Genomic DNA, 21,544 nt, shown 5'->3' with positions numbered 1-21,544 from the left:
AAACATGCCAGGAATGTTCTTACCCAGGGGTCTTTGCACTTTGTCTAGAATGCTTTTCTTTCTGGTAGTCACATGCCTTGTTCCTTTATGACTGTCATATTTTTTCCCAATTGTTACCTTCTCAAAGAGGCTTTCCCTGACCACCTGTCAAAATAGGAACCCCCCCCCCCACCATCAAAAGCTCCTAACGAAGAGTCCTGAGCTTAGCCTATGATCAATAAATGTTTACTGTACATTTTCAGAGGTTGATTAGGAAGAATTTAATCGAACTGATGCAAATGGGTCAGAATGACAGGGAAGGAGTAGAAATTTCAGGCAAGTGAGATAACTAAATCAGAGTTCTGAAAAACCTGAAATTAGAAAATTTCTCTCATATTGTCATAATATTTGACAACAAGTGATTTAACCAAAGGAGAGACAGAGAGGAGAAAGAGCCAGAGCTCGGAACTGAAATACTGGGGGCAGTGATCTCTAGTGAGAAAGATTAGGAAGGAGTGAGCAGAAAGGCTTAGAAAGGTAAGAATAATGAAGTATCAAGAGGCAGGAAGAAGCAAAGGTAATCACAATGCTTAACATTCGTGAAGCATATACAAAGTGCTTTTAGTTTATTTTCTTACTTAAGCTTCACTACTTTTAGTAACTCTGCTTTGACAAATAAGATCACTGAGTCATGGGTCTCACAATTAGTGATGAAAGCAGGAGTAAAGTCCAGGCCTCGCTCCTAATCTAGCTCACTTTTCACAACCTGGCCTGTGTCCAGAAGCAGGAATTGCATTGTCAAGTAGTTGCACAGCTGCTCTTAACTTGGCCAGAGAGTCTTGAAAAAAAAAAAAAAATCTTGCCAATACTATCAAAACAACTTTTAAGCAACAGAAACAAATAGATAAATTAATTTACCACTTAGAAAGAAATATAAATGGACACTCTCCCTTAAGGACAAAGTACTGAAATATCTTTAAAATGTGACTGCTATTTAAAGGCTACAGCATTTACAGAAGTGTGATTCAAGTATTTATTGTATACCGTATTAATTTTGCTAACATTTTTTAAGCTAGTACTATGTTTTAGGCATTGTAAAACGAAGTAGAACTGTAGAAACAAGACAGGCATAACCCTGCCCTCTAGGAGCTCTTGGAGAGATAGACAGAAACATACTACTGTTGCTTTGAGATGCATACAGAGGGGCTAGAGTACAGAAGAAGAAATGGTTATCTTTCCCTAAGGAGAATAAGGGTCAAGAACGACTTCAGTGAGGAGGAGGTTTTTGGTTGAAAGATAAAATGGTAGTAGGTGCTAATCAGACAGATGAGGTTGTGGTAGGGTTTTCCAAGCAGAACGAAGAAAGAGTTTAACATAGCCATGTAAGTAGGCTGGAGTATGAGGAGAGCTAATGCAGACAGATCATTGGTCAGGGGTGTATAGTGGTGTGAGAGACAAAGCTGAAGATTATCACGGAGCCTTGCGTGCCACACCAAGGTCTTTATCCTGAGGGGTACAGGAGACCAGAATTGGTGTTAAGATCCGATTTGCATTTTAACACACACAGGTTTGGGGAAGACGGAATTGAGAGGGACCGAGATAGAAGGCAAAGGGAGATTTGGAGGCTCTTGTCATCTAGACTAGTGCTACTCAAAGCTTGGTGCCCACTGGCCAACTGTTTCTTATGAGTCCTTGACAAATGTAAGAAGCTTGTACTGTAAGGCAAGCCAATGACTTCATGAAGCACACTGTTCAGTTGGGGCAACTTTGCTTTTATGGGAAGATTTTCCCCATAAAGGAAGCTGTATTTTGATGTACATTCTGGGGCTAGCCATTCACCTTGTAGTGGCCCCGATTTGAGTGGTCGTAGTCTACATCATTGGTCTTTAAATTCTTCCAAGGTCACATATTCACATGCAAAAACTGTTTGAGTATGTGCCTTTAACCTGTGTACATTTATGATCTCCGTGCACATATTACTGTAATACCATGTTATATACGCTATAAAACACACGAAACATACATTTTAAAAGGATAAGATGAAAATAAATGAGTAATCTTTTAAAAAAATTTCACTAAAGTGAAAGCACTGTAATTAAATATACTTCACTAATTTTGAAAATTGCTGTTTAACCCTTTCTGATATAGCTATTCAGAGGTCTGCTTCTGTTTCAGTTTAGGTTTAAGTGGCTGTCAGTGAAAAAGTCACCTCACAAAGATAGATGGTTCCCCATGGACTAAGGCAGGCATGGCTGTACTCATTAAGTTAAGATTCTCAACTCTCAATCCAATTCAGGAACTAAACACATGTTTTTTATTGAAATTCATATTCTCGGATGTCCATCAGTTGTTTTTGCACACTAACCTGTGCATGTTTCATTTTCATATTTTATACACGTGGATTTTAAGACCATTGTAATTATTGATTTGAAATATTTTTAAAAAGGATAAAATTCAATTCCTGGTTTTAGCAAACATAATTTTCATAAGTGATATTCACCATTCTCATCGGGAAGATTACATAACTTGGAAATGTTTTTAAATACCTGTTTCTAAAGGCCATTTCTAAAGCACAAATTTCTTCAGAGAAACAACATTCATTAGTGAAATATCACCTTTATCTTGAAGGAGCAGTTATAATTCTTTAAAAATTTTTTTTAAAATGTTTTTATTTTTTTGAGAGAAAGAGAGAGACAAGCATGGGCATGGGAGGGGCAGAGAAAGAGGGAGACACAGAAATCTGAAGCAGGCTCCAGGCTCTAAGCTGTCAGCACAGAGCCTGACTCGGGGCTCAAACCCATGAACTGTGAGATCATGACGTGAGCCAAAGTTGGATGCTTAACCAACTAAGCCACCTAGGTGCCCCTTGAAGGAGCAGTTATAAAGTTGTCTTTTTTTAAATGTTTTTTTTATTTTGAGAGAGAGAGAGAGAGAGAGAGAGAGGGAGAGGGAGAGAGAACAAGTGGGAGAAGGGCAGAGAGAGAGACGGAAAGAGAGAATCCAAAGCAGGCTCCTCACTGTCAGATCAGAGCCCGACAGAGGGCTCGATCCCACAAACTGTGAGATCATGATTTGAGCCAAAATCAAGAGGTGGCTCAACGGACTGAGCCACCGTGGAGTCCCTATAAAGTAATCTTTTAAAAGTATCTTCCAGGTTAAAAAAAATCACATAAAAGGCCAGCACATTTTTTTTCACTTGACTTTTTGTAGAAAGAAAAATGTATAATGCTTTTAAGTACTTTGCCATCAGTTAACAATGAATCCCCATGTGGTATAGTAGATTTTTAGGGTCACTCTGCCCTCTCATATGGCACCTATGTGTTAAGGAAATAAGGCCATATGGGCACCTGGGTGGCTCAGCCCATTGAGAGTCCAACTTCAGCTCAGGTCATGGCCTCACACTCATGAGTTTGAGCCCCAAATTGGGCTCTCTGTTGTCAGCACAGACCTCACTTCAGATCTTCTGTCCCCTTCTCCCTGCCCCTCCATTGCTCACATTCTCTTTTTCTCTCTCTCTCAAAAATAAAAATAAAACATTAATTTAAAAAAGAAAAAAAATAAGGTCATAAATTCACTTAACTAGGTGCATTCAATCTAAAAAGGAAGTACAATTGTTAGAAGTGAAAGAGTGACGATGTTAAGTACTCAAGACTGTGGATCACCCACTGTTCCTTGGGAATGCGTCCATTCCCTACCTGACACCTGAGGGGCTGCAGTCATCTGTGTATATAGTACCAAAACTTAATTTGTCCTTATTTAAAAACATTTCTTGGGGCACCTGGGTGGCTCAGTCGGTTGGGCGGCCGACTTCGGCTCAGGTCATGATCTCGCGGTTGGTGAGTTCAAGCCCCGCGTCGGGCTCTGTGCTGATAGCTCGGAGCCTGGAGCCTGTTTCAGATTCTGTGTTTCCCTCTCTCTGACCCTCCCCCGTTCATGCTCGGTCTCTCTCTGTCTCAAAAATAAATAAACGTTAAAAAAAATTAAAAAAAAAAAAAAAAAAACAAAAAACATTTCTTAATGTTTATTTTTGAGAGAGAAAGAGAGAGACAGAGTGTGAGCGGGAAGGGGCAGAGAGAGAAGGAGACCCACAATTTGAAGCAGGCTCCAGGCTCTGAGCTGTCAGTGCAGAGCCTCACATGGGGCTCGAACCCATGAACTGTGAGATCATGACCTGAGCCAAAGTCAGATCCTTAATGAACTGACCCACCCAGGCACCCCCTTATTTTTAAAATCTTAAATATAAATAGAACCTCTAATATTTATCCTTGCCTCTAATGGATTACCTTGTGCCTTCTCCTGGGGTGCTGTGTTCTGCTTTGGCAAGGACTGGACCAGATGTTCAATGGTGAGATTCTAAACTGCTGTTCTTAAAAATAATTATGTCTCATCTTTTCCAGTGATTGTAAATTTTACTAGATTGGAGTCAATTTATACTCTTCCTTCTTCATGCAAAGCATTGTGCAATGCACATTCACACACATTTTTCTCTGCACAGAGTGCCTGCCACCTGTTTGTAGACCTTGTGTCTCAGAATTTTGCAAACAGCACCTGCTCAAAGATGCCTGTGTTTTTGCACTGGGGGCCTCCATGAATGTCCAACCAAGGTGGCTTCCTAATGAGGCATCCGGATGGTACGGTGGAGTGGCCTTCTGAGTGTCAAAGAACAAGAACTTTCTTCCAAGCAGTAGCCTATACAGCTGGGTGGAAGACTACTGCGGATGTCTTTAGCCAAGACAACATGGCTTACCCGTAAACATCAGCCACTTCTCTTGGTGACTGTCCTTTACTCCAAATAAAATAAAATAAAGACCGACATATTCTTCTGTATGTCTTACTCACAGCAAGGTTGGCCCACTGTACACTCCTCCAAATGCATCTTGGTCAATAGCTGTCAAGTACTTATTCTTGTTCAGGTAACTAGAGAAAGAGAAAGAGAGAGAGAGAGAGGGAGAGAATGAATTAAGTGAGGTTAAGCGAATTGACGCAAATTCCAAAATAAAGTGTGAGCGTGGTTTCCCTAGCTATTAACTGGTTTCTAAGAATTTGGAAAACACCTTACCTTCTTCTGGCTTAAGCACTCAAAACATTCTAGGTTTTAGTGGTGCAAGATTTATACATATTAATTGCGGCAGAAGTCTTTGAAAGTGAGCATGTTCAGGATCCAGTTTGCATATCTAGATTTTATAAAAATTGCCTCATTCCCTATTTACAGGCATACCTCAGAGATGCTGCAGATTTGGTTCCAGACCACCACAATAAAGTGAGTCAAGTGAATTTTTTGGTTTCCCATTGCATATAAAAGTTGTGTTTAGACCATATTGCAGACTTTTAATTGTACAATAGCATCGTGTCTAAAAACCCAATGTACATATCTTAATTGAACACTTTGTTGCTAAAAAATGCTAATGGTCACCTGAACTTAAGCAAGTCGTAATCTCTTTGTTGGTGGAGGGACTTGCCTTGATGATGATGGCTGCTGACTGATTGGGGTGGTGGCTGCTGAAGGTCAGAGTGAATGTGGCAATTTCTTAGGACAACAGTGAAGTTTGCTGCATTGATTGACTCTTCTCTTCAAGAATTATTTCTCTGTAGCATGTGATGCTGTGTGATAGCATTTTACCCACAGAACGTCTTTCAAAGTTGGGGTCAATCTTCTCAAACCCTGCCTCAACTAAATTTATGTCATAATCTAAATCCTTGAGTTATCATTTGAACAATCTTCACAGCATCTTCTCCAGGTGTGGATTCCAACTCAAGAAACCACTTTCTTTCCTCATCCATAAGGAGCAACTCCTCATCCATTCAAGTTTTATCATGAGATTGCAGCAATTTAAATATAATAATAATAAACAAGTTTGAAATATTGTGATAATTACCAAAATGTGACAGACACAAAATGAGCAAATGCTGTTGAAAAATGGCACCAGTAGAGTTTGCTTGATGCAGGGTTGATTCAAACCTTCAATTTGTAAAATGCAATATCTGTGACTCACAATAAAGGGAAGCGTGGTAAAATGAGGTATGCCTGTACCTGATCAGTGGTGACTGTAGTTTTCAATCCACTTCAGTACCAACTGATTTAAATTTTCTCAATATTGGTCAATATTCCCATTTGCTTCTGAAGCCTGGGCTTAAATCAGGAAGGGAGGGGTCCCTGGGTGGCTCAGTCGGTTGAGCATCTGACTTTGGCTCAGGTCATGATATCACAGTTCATGAGTTCCAGCCCTGTGTCAGGCTCTGTGCTGACAGCTCAGCGCCTGGAGCCTACTTTGGATTCTGTGTCTCCCTCTCTCTCTGCCCCTCCCCTGCTTGCACACCGTTTCTCTCTTTATGTGTCTCTCTCAAAAAATAAACATTAAAAATATTTTAAATCAGGAAGGGAATGACCATGGTGAAGGTGGTGAATTTCTTTGGGGCAGGGTTGCTGGTTTAGCAGGTAAAAATACAAGATGCCCAGATAAACAATGAATAACTTTTAGCATAAGTATTCCCCATGTAACTTTTGAAACATTCCTATACTAAAAAGTTGTAGTTTATCTGAAATTAAAATTTAATTAGGTGGCACGTATTATCTCTGACAATCGTGTTTGTTGGGGGTGGGGCAGGTTATATAGATAAGATTACAGACAATGAATGTGTAAATGAGTGAATAAAAACAAAATCAGGGGTGCCTGTGTGGCTCAGTTGGTTAAGCATCCAACTTTGGCTCAGGTCGAGATCTCACAATTCATGGATTTGAGCCCCTTGTCAGGCTCTGTGCTGACCAACTGGAGCCTGGAGCCTGCTTCTGATTCTGTGTCTCCCTCTCTCTCTGCCCGTCCCCAACTCAGACTCTGTCTCTCTTTCTCTCTCTCAAAATAATAAACATTAAAAAATTTTAAAAAATCAATGTAGCTCTCTTCAAAAGCAGTGAGGTGGGTGAAGTTCAACTTTTAGTGACACATGAGATTGCTTTAAGGAAAAAATAGTCCAGAATGAAAGAAGACTCAGCATATGGTGTGGTGGCCACGTGACTTTCTTGATGGCAGTGACAGACAGCTGGTTTACAAATGCCACAGGGTATGGGCAGGACATGGCTTTTCAGGCAGTGACTGAGAAAATCCTAAGCTTCTAGGACATTGTTAAGTCTGAAATGGAGGGGTTCCATTAATCTCATACATACATACACACACACACACACACACACACACACACACAAAGACCCGATTAAGATGTGGCAGCAGTCACGTGTGCCTTCTGGTTAAATGGCTGTCATGTAAGGCTGTCAATAACAGGCTTCATGTGGTCACTGTATGACTGTCCCTCAACCCTCCGTGTCCATGAAATTCCTTTGATCAGTGATAGCTAGAGCAGGCAAGAACCATCTTGGAGAAACAATCGGAGAGAAGACCCTGAACAGCATGATTTTGTAAAAAGACAACTAAGTGGAGTGCTGCACTGGCTGGCATCTCTTTTTGTATTCTTTGGACCCTGTAACTTGCAGATCACATTCCGTTCCCAGTCTCATGTGAGGATCGGTGAGCTCATCTCAGTTTTTCCTCTTCATTGCAGACTGCTACAAGTGAAAATCGGCTTGCTCTAATCATTAGAAATTATTGTAAAACTAAATAATTGCTTGTCCAATTCTGTAGTGTTTTCATCTGATATTCAATACGCCCCCAAGGATAAGGAGACTGGTTGATAAGCATTGCAGTTTACCAGAAACGCCGCAGAAGATTTCAAACTGGGAAAGCCAGCCAGAGTCCAGGAGGGGAGAAAGGATGGAGAGAGGGTGCAGCCAGCTTGAACGGAGATGAACTGAGTCTTGGGGGAGGCTGTGTTCTCTAAAACCAGCAGGGTTGTTGGGCACTTTATCTCTTAGAGTTAATTAGGTGCTCGCTCAAAAATGAAACTATTAGGGGCGCCTGGGTGGCTTAGCCGGTAAGCGTCTGACTGGCTCAGGTCATGATCTCACTGTTCATGGGTTTGAGCCCCGTGTCGGGTTCTGTGCTGACAGCTCAGAGCATGGAGCCTGCTTCAGATTCTGTTATCTCCCTCTCTCTCTCTCTCTCTGCTCCTCCCCTATTCACACTCTGTCTCTCCCTCAAAAATAAAGATTTAAAAAATGAAAATATTAGTCCATGTGTAGGTGTTTCAAGGGGCTTCCTTATTATCACAGATTGTGATAATTCCGTGAAGCTTTTTACCTTGGGTTCAGATTGCTGATCCCACTTTCCATTTGAAGCTAAGAGGATGGGATGGGGACACAGATTTTTAAACCCTTAATATCCAAGAGGAAAGTGTTTTTTTTTTGTTTTGTTTTGTTTTGTTTTGTTTTTATCATCCTCATTTATCACATAATGTTACCTGAGAATGTCAGTCTGGTTAGACTGATGCCTTCACCATGATTTAGGCTGATTCTCCTAGAATCCACATTCTATAAACAAGCTTGGATAAATCAATCACAAACCTTGGTAGGCTACATGAGTAAGCTATTCCAGACAATGATTCCTTTACAGGGATGGGGTATGTGATCATTTTTGCAAGGATATCCTTTTGCAAGGATATGGTTGACATAAATGAGCTTAATAGACAGTATAAAGTCTTTGAGTCAGAGCTGAAAGGAAAGACTTCTTGAAATCCAGGATTTCTAAATACAAATACTGTGAAGGGCTTATGGGAAAGGAACTAACATTTCCTTTAGAAATGATACAGACACTGCTACGGGTGTGTTCAATGCTTTACACTGCTTATGATGTGTATCTCACAGTTAAGGAACAACAATGTAGTCAGAAAAATGAGGATGGTCAGGAATGAGTTGGGGAAGAATATCCAATTGATGAACTTAGCATGGAAGATACAATATTATAGCTCACATCCTTGTTCATTGGACTTATCCTTGGCACGTAACAGCCATTCAGTAAAAACTTGATGGATGAATAAATGAATGTCCAGTTGCTGGGTAACTCCTAGCTAGAGGTGCCCTATATATTATGTTTAGGCGAGGAAGTGACCTATGTCAGAGGGAGGAGGTTGACACTGTGGCAAGGAAAGTTGTGGTTGCGGTGGAGCTTTGCTCTCTGGGGAATTTTGGATATATTTCAGCTCCAAGATGGAATTTCAGCCTGCATTTCCATAGTCCCTTTAGGGGAAATTTGGGCTGGCACCTGTTTATGTTGTGAGACTCATGGGAATACTTCTGTAAGGAACCATGTTTCCCCATCTATGCATTGGTTATTTGGAAAAATTAAAGGGAACCCCTGCCCAGCCCTCATTGCTCCATGAAAATCCTTTTGGTAGCAGAAATCAGATCTGTCTATAAACAGTAACAGGTGAGAAAATGCTCAAAGTTTCAATAGAGGTAAAAGCCAGCCTTAGAGCATATCTTACAAGCCATTCAAATACTCCATGGGAAATAATAGCCTGCTTAATCCCATAATCTTCTCTATTGTCATCTTGTCCCAGTGCTCCAAACTGTGGTGTTTTGTGTCTAATCAACTAATGTGTGAGGCTCATTAGCACATGAATTGTGTTGACTTCTCTGTTCATAATGACTAGCGGTTCAGTATGTTCTTAGCAGATCAACATGGTATTTTTTTTTCTTGCCCAAATGTTTACTGTCAGATAGTAGCTAGTTACTTGAGTTTGACAATAGAAAATACAACACGGAGAATCAGACATTAAGTAACATATCCCTATGCCAGATTGTGTGAAAGAGAGGATGGAAAAGAGGTTCCAAAGAATGAATGTGTGGCTTAATTTACAACTGGGAGCAGTTCAACTTCTGCTGAGCAAGGGATGCTTGTATTATCATTAATTTCACATCTGAGTGATGACAGTGTGCTTGGTTCCATATGAAATCACAGGACCAAGTGCTTTTACACATCTGCCATGATTTTCACGAACTTCTACCCAACTACAGCTGAAGCATCTGTGCTTGTTCTTAATGTGAAATTTGTCCAACTTGGCTGCAATTGCATTCTTTGGTTCCACTAAAAAAAGGTCTAAATGAAGTTAAATCTGCTAATTTCAGTAAATTGACACAAGGCGGATGATGGGGAATCATTGTTCTTTCAGACGATGACACATTGTTTAAATTTGAACCTAAAGATACACAAACATACTTCTGGAGAATTTAGCAATTTGCTAACATGCTAAGTGTAATGTTTGTACACAAATAGAATAATAGTAGGATATTGATGTGTTCACATTAGTTTAAAATCACAGTTAGCATTGAGACCAGAAGCAACAGCCCTATGTTAAAATCACAAAGTGAATACTATTTCATTATTACTATGGAAACTTGACCTCTGTTTTCTCCATCTGCAGCTCAACTCTTATCTTCCTGTGGTTCCCAAACCGCCTTAGCCCCATCATCATCTTGATTTTACCTTGTATTTATATGATACCTTTCACTGAAGTGCTTAACTCTGAAAAAAAAAAAAAAAGTTTCCATGAGCCAGGAATCAGAAACTGAGGGTAGAATGATGAATAAATAGAACATTGTTTTATAACGGAATTTCAAATTTGGATTCAAAATACTAATTGGAAAAAAAGATCTTTGTTTTCTGTTATGATTGGATCTGAACTTTCAAATCCTAAAATATTTTTGTCCAGATATTTCTCTTTATCCCATACTTGCCTTTGACCTTTACCAGGAATTGGAAGACTATATATTTTATCACACAGTCATCCTCACTGAGTACCCTCATCTAGAGCAGAGGTCCACAGACTATGACCATCTGGTCAAATCTTGCCTGCCACCTGTTTTTGTAAATAAAGTTTTATTGGAACACAGGCTCCTTTTTTTTTTTTTTTTTTTTTTTTTTTTTTATGTACTGTATGTGGCTGCTGTTACACTATAATGGCAGAGTTGAGTAGCTGCGACTGAGATCATATGGCCCACAAAGCCCGAAATATTCATCTGGCCCTTTCCAAAAATGTTTGCTGATCTCTGATCTAGATTTCTAAAAGTCAATAAACAAACGATTCTCATTTAAATATGTCCCACGTTAGTTAAATCCTCCCAAAAACCTTTAACATTTCACATAAAAATGTCAAGAAAGTATGGTGAAAATGGTGCACTGATTTCTTTCCTATGTTTAAAGGCATACAGTGAGTACAAAAGACTATAATTCAGGGAACCATGAAATGAAATCCATTTCCCCCAACTTTATAATTCTCTGCCATTAACCAGGCCTCTTGTAGAACCCAGGACATGGTCAGAGGAGAAAGATGGTGAGAAGGTAGAGAGAGTCTTCTTACATAGCCTCTTCATAGGTTTAACTTCAGAAGATCATCAGATGATCTGAAACTACTGGCTCTTCGATTCTCCGTAGGCTACCTCTAAAATAGACCTTGTTAAATTTATCTGCCACTCAACAAAGTTACATATCAAAAGATTCTTCTTGAGTAGCATTTCCCCAAAAGTGTTCTGTGGAACACCAATCCCGAGAGAGGCTTCTGGAACCAAGAGCTCCCTGGGAAGCTCTGCATACTGCCTTCCTCTCTTGGATACCAATAATTCAGCTTGTCCTAGTAAAAGACCCAAGAAGTCCGCCATTACACTTTGTTGAAATTTATAAGGGTATGAATAGCTTCTTAAAAATAACATCCATGGGGTGCCTGGGTGGCTCAGTCGGTTGAGTGACTGACTCTTGATTTCAGCCCAGGTCATGATCACAGGGTTGTGGGATTGAGCCCTGCATCGGGCTTCAGACTGAGCATGGAGGCTGCTTAAGATTTTCTCTCTCTCTCCCTCTGCCCCTCTCTCCCAGTTGCGTGCTCTCTCTCTAAAATAAAAACAATAAAAAAATAAAATAAAAGTAACATCCATTAATTTACCATGGAAAAAGAATTCAAGGAACGTAGTTTGGAAAATGCCACAAGAGCTGGGGAGAATCTGGGATAGAAATTATTGCTCCCTTGTTAGTGTTTCCATCTTTTCAATAGAAAATGTCTCTAAATTCCTGTGATATTCTGCAGCTGATTTGATGACCGAAGCTATAAAATAATATGCTGCTACACTTATGCTGAGAGTCACGTAGCACAGCAGTCTCCAGATTACAGAAGATTCACTTTGGAAATCTCTTTAAGTCTTTGTGGAGTTCTCCAACGTGACCAAAAGGCCATTTATGAGTAAGCATGAGATGTATTGAAGCAAAATGGTCAACATACATGGCCTAACTTCAATCCCAGTCCTTTGAATTTAATAACATTTTATCAGCCAGCCTTTTTTCATCAAGGTGTCTCCCACTCAGACCTCATTTGGAAGTTCGCTGAATTGGTGACCTTGCTGCATTGGTAAAGCCAGGTTCTCACTGAGGAATGACACCATTGCTTGGGGTGACTCTTTTCTGAAACTTCTACAGGTTATTTCTTGAGTCTTGAGTGGCCTCTTTTCTCTCCCAAGTGCACTTTTCTTAGCTGCAAGATATTTTAGCTTCTGTATTTTGTGCCTGTAATAGACTGAGCTAAGAAGTGTTCTTAGCCCATTTTCCTGGGCTAAGTAACAAACCACAGTAGCCAGAGGAATTGCCTGTTCAAGCCTTGGTCGTGGCTGCTAGGTCAGCAAATATGAATCCCAGGAGGGCACAGGAAAAAGAGTCTTGAACAAGGGGATCCAGGTCCTGGCTTTGGTTTGGCTCCACCAGCTAGCTTTACCAAATTTAAAAAGCCATGTTAAAAAAAAAAAAAATCACGTGTTTGTTCACTTTGGGCTTCATTCTCTTCATATGCAACTGTGACTGTTGGACAAAAAGACTGATAATAACATACTCTGCAGCAACGGTTCTTGATTCTTGCTTTACACTGGACTCACATAGGGAGATTTTTTAATGGCCATGCCCTGGCTACACCCAAACCAATTACACCAGAATGTGTGGTAAAACCTAGGCATCTGCGCTTCCAAATCTCTTCAGGTGATTTCAGTTTTGGGCCAGTATTAAGAACTATGCTGTGTAGCCCTAAAGGCTGAATTTTACACCCCACATCTCTGTGCTTAAAAAATGATAGCTGAGGGGTGCCTGAGTGGCTCAGTTGGTTGAGCGTCTGACTTCGGCTCAAGTCATGATCTCATAGTTCGTGGGTTCAAGCCCTGCGTTGGGCTCTGTGCTGACAACTTGGAGCCTAGAGCCTGCTTTGGATTCTGTGTCTCCCTCTCTCTCTGCCCCTCACCTGCTTATGCTCTGTCTCTGTCTCTCTCTTAGATATAAATAAACACTAAAAAATTTTTTTAAAAAATGAGAGTGATGGAGAGTGATACCTGTCAATGACTACATATAGCAGGATAAAGGAACAGATCATTTAAAGCACAGCTCCTAATCATGGGCTTTAAAATCTTTTGCTTGTGACAAATAAAATTTTCACAAACAAATGACTCTATACCTGAGGTTGGGTTCTGGGTTTTTTTAATCTCTAAATCTAAAATGCAGATTCTGCATTTTAACAAGATCCCCCAGATGGGTTACATGTTCAGTAAAGTTTGAGAAGCACTGTATAAGAACCATAGGCCTTCAGGTTTTGCGACAATCACTCCCTGAATATAAAATAACTACATGTGAAATGTTTAAAGGGAAAAAAAGATGGAATCACAAAAATGAGTAAGCAGTGAGACTGTTAAAAATGAGCAGGCAGGGTCACCTGGGTGACTCAGTTGGTTGGTCGTCCGTCTTCAGCTCAGGTCATGATCTCACAGTCCGTGAGTTCAAGTCCCATGTTGGGCTCTGTGCTGACAGCTCAAAGCCTGGAGCCTGCTTCAGATTCTGTGTCTCCCTCTCTCTCTCTGACCTTCCCCCTCTCACACTGTGTCTCTCTCTCCACTCTCAAAAATAAATAAACATTAAAATTTTTTTTTTTAAATAAGCAGGCAAATTTTTTTTAAAAAGTAGATAGAAGTTCTGGAATTGAAGAAAATATAATTGTTGAAAAAATACTCAGTGATACGTTATTAAACAAACAAAAATCTGTTGTTTGTTGTTCCAGCTGACTCTTACCATGGGGGGTTTTCTTTCTTCTATGTGTGATTTAAAAAAAAATGTTTATTTATTTATTTTGAGAGAGAGAGAGAGTCGTGAAAGCAGGGGAAAGGCAGAGAGAGAGAGAGAGAGACAGAGGGAGAATCCCAAGCAGGCTCCATGCTTTCCACACACAGCTCTGCACAGGGCTCGATCTCACAACCATAAGATCATGATGTGAGCTGATCTCAAGAGTCAGACATTTGACTGAGCCATGCAGGCGCTCCCTCCTATATGTGATTTTTGACTGTGAGCTCATACATATCTGATTGATCTTGATCTTTAAAAAATCTAGGGGGCCTGCACTGGTTTTTTCCTTCTGTCGAGATTTGCATTTATTTCTGCTGGAATCAAAAGGTACTCCTAGGCTGGTACCACTCCAGCTCTGGTCCAGGTTCTCTGGCTTAATCTAGAAGTCTCTGATTTACCTCACTACCCTGCCTTCTCACTGCACTAAAGCCTAGTATCTTGGCACCACTGATCTTGGCAGCCATCCCTAGGAATGTCCACCTTCTGTAAGCACCCACCACTTTGGCTTCAGCTCCTGGTTTCTTTTCCCTCTCTTGGAGCTATGACATAAAATATCTTTTTCAAATGTATGATCTAGTGGTTTGGTAGTAGGAAGGCCCTACAAATTAATTCATCCACGACACCGTGGGAAGGAGACTCTACTAAAGCTATTTTATCATTATTAGATATTAAGTTAAAACACAAATTAGTAGGGCTGAGCCAGTCCACAAGCTCTTAGATACAACATATATCCTGGTGTCGATACTGGGGGCCCTAAAGATCTGACAGAAAAGTACAACAAAGACAGAACCCCAGTTCGATGGCTATCTTTTGGCCAACATCCTATTCTAGGCATTATTTATTTTGGGGGCAGGCAAAAGTTGGATATGTCTTTTCAGCTATTTTTGAGTGAATCAAATATAAACTAAACCTTTTGGAAAAGTGCTAGAAAACACTAAAAAGATAAACCTTACTTTCTGAACAGCTTTGGACTCAATTAAAGACACCTTTTTTCTTCATGTACATATAGATGAATGTTTACACACACACACACACACACACACACACACACACACCTCTACAAGAAAACTGAGATGTGAGGGCGATCTGGCTGTGACATCTGTCACCCCATTGATCACCAGGGTTGAGTCCATTGATCTGGCTGGCTAGGCAGGTGTGCCCCCTCCTCTCTCACCACTCCATGTGCGTCCCTCCTGAAGCTGTGCACTTGGTCGAAGAGGACAACCTTCCCCTGTAGAGAAGCACCGTTCTTCAGTCAAGGGTTTATAAGTAGCTGCACAATCCTGCTAGAACCTCCAAACAAGCTCTCAAGGAAACTGAAGATGAGACCGTGGTTCTCCATTTTATCAAGGATAAAACTTGGGGATTTAGAATTGGAGTCATTGTAAGTGTATACTAAAGCTGCCTCTTGCTAAGTTATTTAACATCATCTCCACGTTTTGGTCATGCTAACTCTGGGTTTGAGGAATGCTCTGGTACAACCTATCTCTAACAGAATTGTGACCCATGGCATGATCCCCCATCGAATGGGTGTGGGAATGTGAAGGAAAACAGTGGTTTCCATGATTACCCTTGACTTACACAGCATCCAGCTTTGTGCCATTGAAAGCATGTCCTTGGATTGAAGTAAAGCCATTGTTGTATAGTTTCCTATAATCAACAGAGAGAGGAGAAATCAGTGACCCATAAGAGGTGAGGGTTGGGCTTCAGTTCTGTGGTATCAGAAATGTACATGAAGGTTCTCAAGTCCCACAAGAAAACTTTACAGTATGTCTTGCTTGGAACATAGAGTAATATCTCCCAGGGTGAATCCCCATTTTCCACACAGCTCCCAGTAACTTCAAACTGTTTCTCAGAAGTGGATTTACTTGGAAGAGCAAAGATTTGCCACCATTAAGGATTTATTTTGTTTTATTTTTTATTTTTTTCATTTTTATTATTTTTTATTTTTTTAAATATGAAATTTATTGTCAAATTGGTTTCCATACAACACCCAGTGCTCATCCCAACAGGTGCCCTCCTCAATGCCCATCACCCACCCCCCATCAACCATGGGGGAAGGGAAAAAAAAGATTGATTTTTAAATGTTCTACCTATACTCAAAAAAGAAGAGTTTCAGGTAACAATTCAATGTTAGTAATGGAGGAATAACTTCAGTTTCTTAAGAGGTCAATTTTAAAAGATACTATTCATCTGAATGCATAAGCTTTATATTTTCCTATTTAAAATGCCACTTCACATTTGTGTTTTATCCACATTTTTGTCCTCAGGGCTTATCATAGATTAAATGCTTAATGGTTGCAGGCTGAATCAAATCGAACTTCAAAGACAAATCTAAGAAAACAGGTAGAGCATTCTTTTTTGTGGAAATTTTGATGTTTTAAGTGGTTGCTATGTTTCCGTGACTAGCTACTTTGTGCGGTGATCCCTGGGACTGGACTGAAGTGTCATCTCCTCTATGTACTACTCAAGTTACTGAGAGGTGGGGGTGACTTGCCAAAGCCACATTGAGGCAGAGCTGCCGGGAGTCAGGATTTCTGTCCTCAGGAAGTGATTCTTCCTAAGTACCCAAAGGAAAAGGAGCCCTAGCCTAGTCCTAGCCATCCCCCATCTCCAGGGGGATGCATGGGGGCTATTGGCATCCAGAAAGAGAAGGCAGCCACGACCACAGTCAAGTACAACTAGTGACAGTTGTAGGGGAATTCTGAAAACCGTTGTACCCACCACCTGTTAACTCTGGTGACACGCTATGAAGCATGCAAGAGACTCTTCACTTGGAATTTTATCTGGCTCTGTCACTTCATCATATGTGATCCTGAGAATTTCTCAACCTCTATTGTCCTCAGCTTTCTTATCTGTAAGAAATATGATATTAATACCTAACCAAAACGTTGCTGGGAGGATCAAATAGCTATATGTTTATTGGTGAGGGACACTTAGGACATGACCGTGTTAAAAGGGATACCCTGAAAACTGGCATTTATCCTATGTAGTTGTGGAGAACTGAGACTAATCTTTGTTTTTATTTTTGATTAGTTTTAAATAATCATGCAATGAGTTTAATACCAGCTACTAATGTGTCCTGGGTGAGGACTGCAATGCACAGAGGTGCTAGGCACAGAGGCTGAAGAAAGCTCTGATAATTTTTTCTGAACTAGAGTTCTTTTATATTATATGTGAGAATCGTGAGTTTGAGATTTCTGTTCTCCCAAACTTTCTGTTTCCTCCTGAGATTCCTAGACAATGAAAATATTCTTTGTTGGAATTACATTTCAGAGATTAAATAAAACTCTTATTGGACAAACAGGCCTTAAAAAGGGAAAAAAGTGAAGGAAGAAAAAATAGTGAAAAAGAAAAAAAAAAAAGGATTGCAAACTCTGAAACTCTATCCAAACAGGAATATGCATATAAATTCTGCTGTTGGACTCATACCCTTTCATACTTTTTTGAGCATGAGCTTCAAAGAAGCAAGAACATTCTTTTTCAGGAATGTAAAAATAATCATCTGAAAAGATAGTGGGCAACTCATGCCATCCCCACCACTAGATTGCAGGAAGCATGAGATTCCCTTATTTGGATGTTTGTTAAACACCTACTGGGGCCTGTGCTCAGTGGGACAACCAGCAGCTTTTACTTGAGAGGGCTGCTTGGGATAGGAGGTCCTTAGGAAAAAAATGCCAAAAGCTGAAGGTAACCTTCTGTAAAGAAATTGAGAAAGTAGTTTACATACAATGAGTGGTAAGTGGTACAATGGAAACCTTTACAGAGGAGACAAATGGCCTTGGGGTTTGGGACTGAGCAGGCTAAGACTCCAGGTCTTTGCTGTGTTGTCAGATGAAATGGTGGCCAAGAACGAGTCTCTTTTCAAGAGAGCTCTCTCCTTGTTTCAAGAAGGATGAGCTGAAATGTTCCCCTGTGGATAGAGTCCCAGAGGTTGAGGTAGCTTCAGAGGGCCTAGATTAATAGACTTAGAATGGCTTGGAAGCAGCCCCTTACAAGAATGGCAGGGGAGGCTTGGATCAATTGTGCTGGGGAATAATCCAAACAAATTCATATATGATAAAGAACCCCTGGACTGTAGTGTGACCAGAGAAAGGGAGCTGGGTGACAATCCAGGCAAAAACACCACCAGACCTGAGCTTGGACAGTGGTATTGAAGCTAGAGACAAGGGATCCTTTGGACAACCTCAATTTTATTTTGTGGCTAATGTCATGAAAGAGGGGAATTTCCTACCAGTTTGGAGAATTAACTTTTATACTTCTATTAGACTTATTAGAACGTTTTATAAATTTCTCTAATAAACTTCTCCTTTGTCTAAAGAGCAGAACCCATTCAAACTCTGGAAAAGTAATGATATAGAACAATACTGTTTTCTATTCAATATGGCTTTATAGGAGTTTCATAATAGTTGTGATGACCAAGTTGAATGTGAGTACAGAGAGCATGAGAAACCCTTAGTGGCATCATTTTCGAACTCAGTGACCTTGGAAGAGTTCAATTTGCTCTAAGCCCAGGTTCTTCCTCTACACAATACGGATACTAGAATACAGTTATATTATAAGGTATGCAGGTCAAATCTGGTCCAGTACTTGTTTTTGTAAATAAAATTTTATTGGAACAGACAGACTCACTAGTTTATGTATTGTGTATGGCTACCTTTTTCAGTTGCCACAAAGGCCATGTGGTTTATAAAACCGAAATGGTCTTCTACAGATAAATCATGCTGACCATTTGTAGAGGAGAATACTTGTCTTGTTACCTAAACCATTTTGTCATCTACTGAGTACCATACCATAAGACAATCCTCTTAATTAACTACTTTAGTAGATGATACAGCACATCCTGTAGTATATTTCTTGGATGGGCTATGAAAATACGACAGTGGTCCAAATAAAAATTGCATTTTGGTAGAAGTAGAACTGGCAATACTCACAGTGTCAACGTTTCATTGCACAGTCCCTGAAAAGCATTCGCAGGGATGGACGTCATGTAAGGGTTGTCTGTAATTTCACTGCAAAGAGGGGGAAAAAAACACTTGGTAAAAAAAAAAAATGCTTTCCTTCTGGAGCTGGGCTCTTGCTCTACCTATGCTCTCAAATAAATAACCTGACACAATTTAGTTTAATCTTGTTTCTTTTTAAGTTTCATTGACATTTCTTAGCTGCTAGTGGCTAGAGGTCCAGTGAGGTGGTAAGAGCTGTCCCAGGTGGACACGCAGTCACAGCCCCAAACGTGCAGGAAGCAAGTGCGCTTTGAGTGTGGGCTGAGGTCCCCGACATAATCCTCATTTGCAAGGGGAGCAGGTGGATCTAGAGTATTCTTGTAAATCTGCGACCAATACTTTGTCCAGGGTAACTAGAGTTTTCTAAGTGTATGGAACCTAAAGAAGGGTTGGTAGAAGGAGATCAATGGTTTTCTTTTCATGAATATTACAAAGTGTCCTCTACTTGCAAAACACTGCCAGCAGATGCTTCCGGAGAACATTTGTGTGCCAGTCTAGTTGCAAGAAGACTGCCTACATTTTGAACTGAGCTCTTCTGCAGCAAAGGAGTGTGGTCATTTTTTTCTAGCAAAATCCTGAGAGTTCAGATCCTATCACTCCACATTTTCCTGTAGTGCAGACTCAACCTGTAACTCTGCATAAGTCCTTTTACTTCTATACAAGTAGGTAAGACACTTGACTGTGTCACAGGTTTTGGAAAAGGGCACTTGGCCACCAATCAGAAATCACAGGAAGCAGTTTTAACACCCCTAGTTACTACTCCTTGGGACTCTTCTCAGACAAAATCACTTAGATTCTCAATTCCTCAGTTTCTTCATTTGTAGAATGGAAAAAATTATAACTTCCATTTATACCTTATAAGGTGGTTGAGAGAAGTAAACATAATGCCTGGGAAAGTGTTTGAAAAGCTATTAAAAACTACGTGGAAAATAAAGTATCATCATTATCATCAAATTTCCCTTCCATTCAATAATCGCATCAGCAAACACGCATGCCATAATTTGTCCCATCAAACAACAACAAAAAGAAGCCTTTTCTCCTGACCCAATATCCTCTAACTACCGCTCTTTTTTAAGAGTAAAACTTCTCAAAAGAGTTGATGGTCACTGTCTCTAACTCTTCCCTTCTGACTCTTTTTCTTTCTTTTTTTTTGTTTCCTTCTGACTCTTTCTTGAGCCAACTCCAACCAGACTTCATCCTGGAGCTCCTGTGGAACTGCTCTTGTCAGAGTCACCAAAGTGCCATATTACTAAACCCAATGGTCATTTCTCAGTCCCTGTCTTGCTTCACCCACCAGTGCGTTTGTAACAGCTGATCTCTCTTCCCCTTGAGACAATTGCTTCACTTGGTTTTAACCAACCCTTATGACTGCATCCTACTTCTTGTCGGTGACAAAATACTGCCAAATATTGCATGTGTGCATACTTACAGTATAAAGAATACATCAGTAGAATAAACTTTGGTCAGGTCAGGGAATACTCCAAGTCCAGTGTTGAAAATGCCACTAAAGCGCATGAAAGAGAAGAAGAGAACAGAAATAAGGTAAGAAAATCAACACATAGGAAGCAGAATAGTGTAATAGCATGGGTTCTGAAGTCAGACTAGAATCAAATCCTAACTCTTTCTTTCAATACCTGAGTGACTGTAGGCAAGTCCTAAACCTTGAATGGGATGTTGTTCCCTCAAGGTACAAGAATCTAATTCGGTCCACTAGGGTTAATAAATTTTCTTCTGTTTAGAGGAATATGAGGATTCTTTCCAAGGAATCCAAGTAGGATTCCTAGAAATAGGAATTCAGGTTTCTGTGTGTGTGTGTGTGTGTGTGTGTGTGTGTGTGATATTTCCCTGTTTTAATTGGAGGACATTATGGGAAGGGCAGTGGAATAGGGGGAGGATGGGGTAGAAAGACAATATAATATCCAGCTCAAAGCCAGGCTTCCTCTTTAGAACTCCACATTATATTGTGTTCATTATTTTGCCAAGAATGATTTTTCCATGAAAGTCACCTGGGAATAGCATGGCAGCAGTACTATTTAGAAAATATGTCTAGACAAGGAATATGATCAATCAATGATAATGTCTTCACTCTCCAAAGTTTGTGTCATCAGGGAAAAATGTCAAGATTAAAAGATGTACATAAAACAGTACTAATACAGCAACTCTCAGGCTCCTGATGCCTCTCAGATTTGGTTAATTTAATATTTGTTGCAGCTACTACAATGTAGGTAGTAGAAATAGATTTTTTTTGACAGGTGTGGCATGGCATGGGGTGAGACTTAGGTAACTACCAAGAAAGTTTTAAAGGAAGTCTTCCAGCAGAGAAAAAACTCTTATTCCATTGATATACCTTCTTAGGCAAATTCTGACCTGACTCCTTTTATTTTATTTTATTTTATTTTATTTTCTGTTTTGTTTGTTTGTTTGTTTGTTTGTTTATTTATTTAGAGAGACAGAGAAACAGAGACAGGAAGAGAGGGCATGTGTAGTCATGAGCAAGTAAGGGAGGGGCAGAGAGAGAGAGGAGGAGAGAGAATCCCA

General features: G+C 40.1%; 1 protein-coding gene across 2 annotated transcripts in view; it reads right to left on the bottom strand.

Moving 5' to 3' along the window:
- Positions 1-21,544, bottom strand: part of TSHR (thyroid stimulating hormone receptor) — a 158,823-nt gene that overhangs the window by 21,503 nt on the left and 115,776 nt on the right. For both annotated transcript variants that reach the window (XM_015543450.2, XM_042990268.1), the window contains 4 exons: positions 20,436-20,510; positions 18,938-19,015; positions 15,585-15,653; positions 4,819-4,896 (listed from right to left, as the gene is read on the bottom strand). In XM_015543450.2, the coding sequence (XP_015398936.1) occupies positions 4,819-4,896; positions 15,585-15,653; positions 18,938-19,015; positions 20,436-20,510 (300 nt within the window). The remainder of the gene's footprint in view (positions 1-4,818; positions 4,897-15,584; positions 15,654-18,937; positions 19,016-20,435; positions 20,511-21,544) is intronic.

The sequence above is a fragment of the Panthera tigris genome, chromosome B3 (genome assembly GCF_018350195.1).
Source record: "Panthera tigris isolate Pti1 chromosome B3, P.tigris_Pti1_mat1.1, whole genome shotgun sequence".
In the NCBI taxonomy this organism is placed as follows: Eukaryota; Metazoa; Chordata; class Mammalia; order Carnivora; family Felidae; genus Panthera; species Panthera tigris.
This window is presented reverse-complemented; position numbering and strand designations above follow the sequence as displayed.